This window comes from Triticum dicoccoides, chromosome 3A (genome assembly GCF_002162155.2).
Source record: "Triticum dicoccoides isolate Atlit2015 ecotype Zavitan chromosome 3A, WEW_v2.0, whole genome shotgun sequence".
Classification (NCBI taxonomy): domain Eukaryota; kingdom Viridiplantae; phylum Streptophyta; class Magnoliopsida; order Poales; family Poaceae; genus Triticum; species Triticum dicoccoides.
The window spans coordinates 482,195,094-482,199,542 of NC_041384.1; the positions used below are offsets into that span (position 1 = coordinate 482,195,094).

Below are 4,449 nucleotides of genomic sequence, written 5' to 3' on the forward strand. Positions count from 1 at the left end.
GAGGCATGGAACTGCTCAGCAACCAAGGCATCGACGCTACAGATTTGGGGAGCTACCGCCGATAGAGCACGGCAGCTAAGAGCATGGTTAATAAAGTGGGCCTCATGCGGGTGCAACGGAGAGATAGGAGGTACTAACAGTTATCAACACAAATCTACAACCGATGCCAAAAGACGAGAAAGAAATGCCATGCTTCGGTTCTGAACCAACCCTCAACAGGCAAGAATTGGAGAACCAAGAGCTTGCCAGCGGAAACAAGATTAGGAAACCAAACCCGACTGATCATTCTTCTAGCTTTTGGATGAGTTCCGTCCATCCAAGAAACAGAAACTGGACTTTTGAGACACTTCACTAAAAGAAGCAGCATGGAGGAACTCAAGATTTTGGAGCCGGTCCACGGCCTGTCATCCATTTCGATCAGGCCGCAAGACCGGCACTTCACTCATCAGAGAAAGTTGCATGAAGGGCATCCACAAACCATACCGTACTTAGCAACTGTGTAACCCATGATAAAAGCTCAATTCATTAGTGTCCGACCACAGATTGGAAGACCTCCAGAGTTTGCAAGGGAACTCTGTTGATACTTTTGCAACCACCATGAATACCATTTGACAGAATGGTAACTTGGATTTGAAATCCAATCAACCCTTCTGTTGGGCTGTTTTCACTTATCATTCCAGGTCAGGAATACGACAAGTTTAAACACAATCTAATTGGGCAACTAAATGATGTGAACATCGGCTAACATCTAACAAGGTGCCTTAGACTATGTAATGTCAGAATGACCAAAGATGACTGTGTTTCAAACAGAGAAAGCTAGGAAGTTAACAGCAAGTGCACAAATGCAGTGATTTGAAGACAGGGCAAAAACAAAACAAAAACAAAAGAGGGGGGAGGATGCCACAAGGTTGACAAAGAGGCTTATTGATGCAATGATGCACCAAACATTAATAAGAACATCCAAGTCATCAAACATAATAAACCCACCTCATATGATAGCAGCATTAGGCTACAATCCGTAAAAACAAGTAATACAGATTTGCATACCATAAGGACATCAAATTTTGGGGCATTCTAGATGGAACAATGGTGAATGTCATAAATCGACGAAGCCAGATAGTTAGAACCTCAAAACACAAGGGTACTTGAATGATTTAGCATAACACAAATCTATCAAAAATTCCTTGGTAAACTGAGTGCCATCATAAAATTCTTTGAACCATACACACTGAATGTAACTAATTGAAAATACAGTCTTAAAATTGAAAAGGAATTTCTAATTCCAGTCTCCTCATTTGCAAATCAATGTGGATTCCCATGAAAAGGCATGGAAGATTTGCTACCACAATAAACAAAAGAGCTATGACGGATTGCACACTGGGCAACATACAGCATGACCGAAATCAAACCATCACCTGTAGCAACCAGGAAAGACGCATACTAAACCAGCCACACAAGGAGTACCTGCTGAAAAGAGTATAACCCAAACACCATCCTGAGCCTCGACCACCCTATAGAAGCACAAGCCCAAGCTCAGATGGCTTGATTCCATTGCGAATGCGATAATTGTAGAGATAATAGTGCAGCTGCCCGTCTCCAGGGCCAAACTTGAGCTCCTTGAGGAACCCCTCGTTCTCCATGACATCGAGCGCGTTGAATACATCATAGTTCCTCTGCTTGGCCACAATCAGTGCATCATTCATCAGCTGCTGCAACGGGGTCTTGACAGCAACATTGTAATATGAGTATGCGGCCTTGAGTGTCGAGTAGTTGGCATTGTTCAGCACGGACGAGGGCAGGGTGTAAAAGCTGCAGAAATCTGTGACCTCGTGCGTCTCAGGGCTCTCCACAAGGTAGCTGTCCACCACATCCTCCTGGGGGAGCAACCAGTGCTCAACATCAAGCTCATCAAAATCTGGCGCCACCACGTACCTTGCAAGGTATGCCCTGAGCAAGCGTGTGACTGCTGCAACATCCCTCAACTCCATCTGGCGGAACCCAGGGGTAAGCGGCGCATCAGGCAGCTTGTAGAGCCGGACCGTGCGGCTCATGGTCATCCGAGGACCAAGACGGGAGAAGCCAACGTCGATGAGCTTCTTCGGGTTGAGGGATCGATGCCAGTAGCGGCAGGTGGTGATGGGGGTCGGGAGGACGACGCCCGCAGTGTAGGCAGCCTGCCAGATGTTCTCCAAGTGGACGCGACGGGTGACCTCACGGATGAGCACCGGCGCGAGGCGCTTGGATCGGAGCTTCTTGTGGACGCAGAGGAAGTTGATCTCGGCCATGCGGACAACGTCGTCGCGCGCACGGATGCGCGCGGGGACGCCGGATATGAAAGCGACGAGCTTCTTGGACTCCTTGGCCCGGACGCCAATGTGCCAGGCGCGGAAGAAGGAGGGGGGGCGGAGCGCCCAGCGGAGGAAGGCCGGGGAGTAGTTGAAGCGGAACATGTTCTCGTCGTCCTCGACGTAGTTGTGGGCGAGGAGGGCGTAGAGGTCGGCGAGGAGGGCGTCGTCGTCGAGGTCGCAGGTGAACCACTCGAAGGCGGCGGGGAGAGGGTAGGGGTCGGCGCGGACCTCGGAGAGCGGGGAGGGCGGCTCGATGGCACCGTCGGGGAGGGAGACGTCGGCGACGTCGCCAAACTGGCCGACGGGCTGCGTCTCCCAGAACTTGTGGCGGCGGGCGGTGGGGTTGTTGGCGAGGGTCATGTGCTCCTGCACGCGCCGCGCCAGCGCCTCGATCGAGGTGTCCTCCGGCGCGGCGAGGGCGGCGTCTCTGGTGGAGGCGCTGGCGCTGGCGGCGGGCGGGTCGTTGTTGGGGGCGGCCATGGCGATCGGCGCGGTGGGGAGGGCTGGATCGGCTGTAGGGTTTGAGGGAGAGATTTGGGGGAGAAGACTAGGCGACAGGCCGGGTAGTGGAACGCGAGGCGGAGGCGGATCGGATCTGTTATTGGGCTACCTATTCCCTATTCGTAAGCGTACCAAGGATACGTTTATTTATTGGGTATTTTCTCTTCTCCTTTTTCTTTAAGGTTTCTCTCTACATCACGCGATATTACAAACCGGAAGAAAACCACAAATAAGAGTATGTATACAACACTTTGAATTAAGAGCATCTACAACCGAACTCTTCATAAAGGTCCTAAACGCCCGGACTCGGCCTGCACAAAAATATGTCACGTGGTTGGATATGACAAATCTGACCCAAACGCCTGGGCTAACGAACACCTCTCATATGCAGCCCATAACTGAAGTGGATATAAGGACGCTCAGATGCGTTCGTCCCGTCGGATTAGGCCCATCATGACCCACTCCGACCCCACATATATTCAACAATATCTGCACTTCAGATCAAACCCTATTCACTCCATTCCGCTCCAATCCTCTCCATCCCCAAGCTCCTCTCCGGCGAACTTCGACCGTCTCAGACGTGTCAGGCAGTGGATCTGACTCCGAGATTCTCTGATCCGTCAACTAGGGCCTTGTCCCTTGCGTGGCCGGTGAGGAGATGGTCGTCTGCATGGCTCTCCGTTGCTCCCGGGGGGAGTGCGGCGTTCCCATGGCGTCGGGCTCCGGGTCGAGGTCAATAGTGGCTTCCCTCATGACCCGTCTGCTATGGAGTCGAGGCGTTGGTTTGTAGACGCGAGGCGTGCCGCAGTGCAAGGCAGAGGACGAGGGAGGCCGTGACAGCCCTCACGACAGAGGGCACGGAGCCGGAGTCACACAACCACCTTGGATGAGGTCCGCCCGTCCACGTCTATCATAGCCTCACCTCGACCAGCGACATTCAGGTCACGGGTTCCGACGAGGAAGAGTAGGGCATGTAAGATGGCGGCGGCTCATGCCCCATGTAGGTCAGTCTATGTCTCATGTCCTACCCTATCTCATCGGTGACCGGATCTTCAATTTGCGTGTTTCACGGCCGCCGGATGAGGACATGGAGGGAACATCAAGTACGGTTACGGTGAAGATTTAGACTAGATTTTACGTTGCATTTGATTGGATGTATTTGATGATTTGCAATGAGGTATCCAACTATGATATTGAAGATTTGAGTGTTGACCAGTCGCTGTCCACGGACACGCCCGAACATTTCTGCGGATGTCTGTGAGGCGGATTTAGTTAGGTCCGCTTGTAGATGCTCTAACCACCTATACATAAGATACAAAATCTGATTTTATAACGCCCGAGAGAGGGAGGGAGAAACGCTCTCGATAACACAAATGTTTGAACTTGTCGTCTACTCACAAAAACTTGGACAGGTTTTTTTTTTCTGTTTTTTTAGAAAAAAACTTGAAAAGATGAGTGTTCATAAGTTGGACCGACGGAGCAAAGTGCGCATCGCAGAGGACAAAAACCATGGGCGAATCTGCTTTTAGGTGCCTTCTTTGGACAAAGGCCAACCATCGGGCCATGTAATACAAAGAAGGCAGCGTCACATGTTTGTCAA

At 51.2% G+C, this 4,449-nt stretch overlaps 1 protein-coding gene across 1 annotated transcript; it reads right to left on the minus strand.

Moving 5' to 3' along the window:
• Positions 1-1,145: 1,145 nt before the first annotated feature.
• Positions 1,146-2,944, minus strand: LOC119268680 (glycylpeptide N-tetradecanoyltransferase 1-like). The gene has a single exon (XM_037550374.1). It carries the CDS (start codon positions 2,826-2,828, stop codon positions 1,512-1,514), a length of 1,317 nt encoding a protein of 438 aa, XP_037406271.1. The 5' UTR covers positions 2,829-2,944; the 3' UTR covers positions 1,146-1,511.
• Positions 2,945-4,449: the final 1,505 nt, after the last annotated feature.

Bases quoted from the DNA above. Each gene is read 5' to 3' on its own strand.
- LOC119268680 (XM_037550374.1), bottom strand. From the start codon at position 2,828: ATGGCCGCCCCCAACAACGACCCGCCCGCCGCCAGCGCCAGCGCCTCC.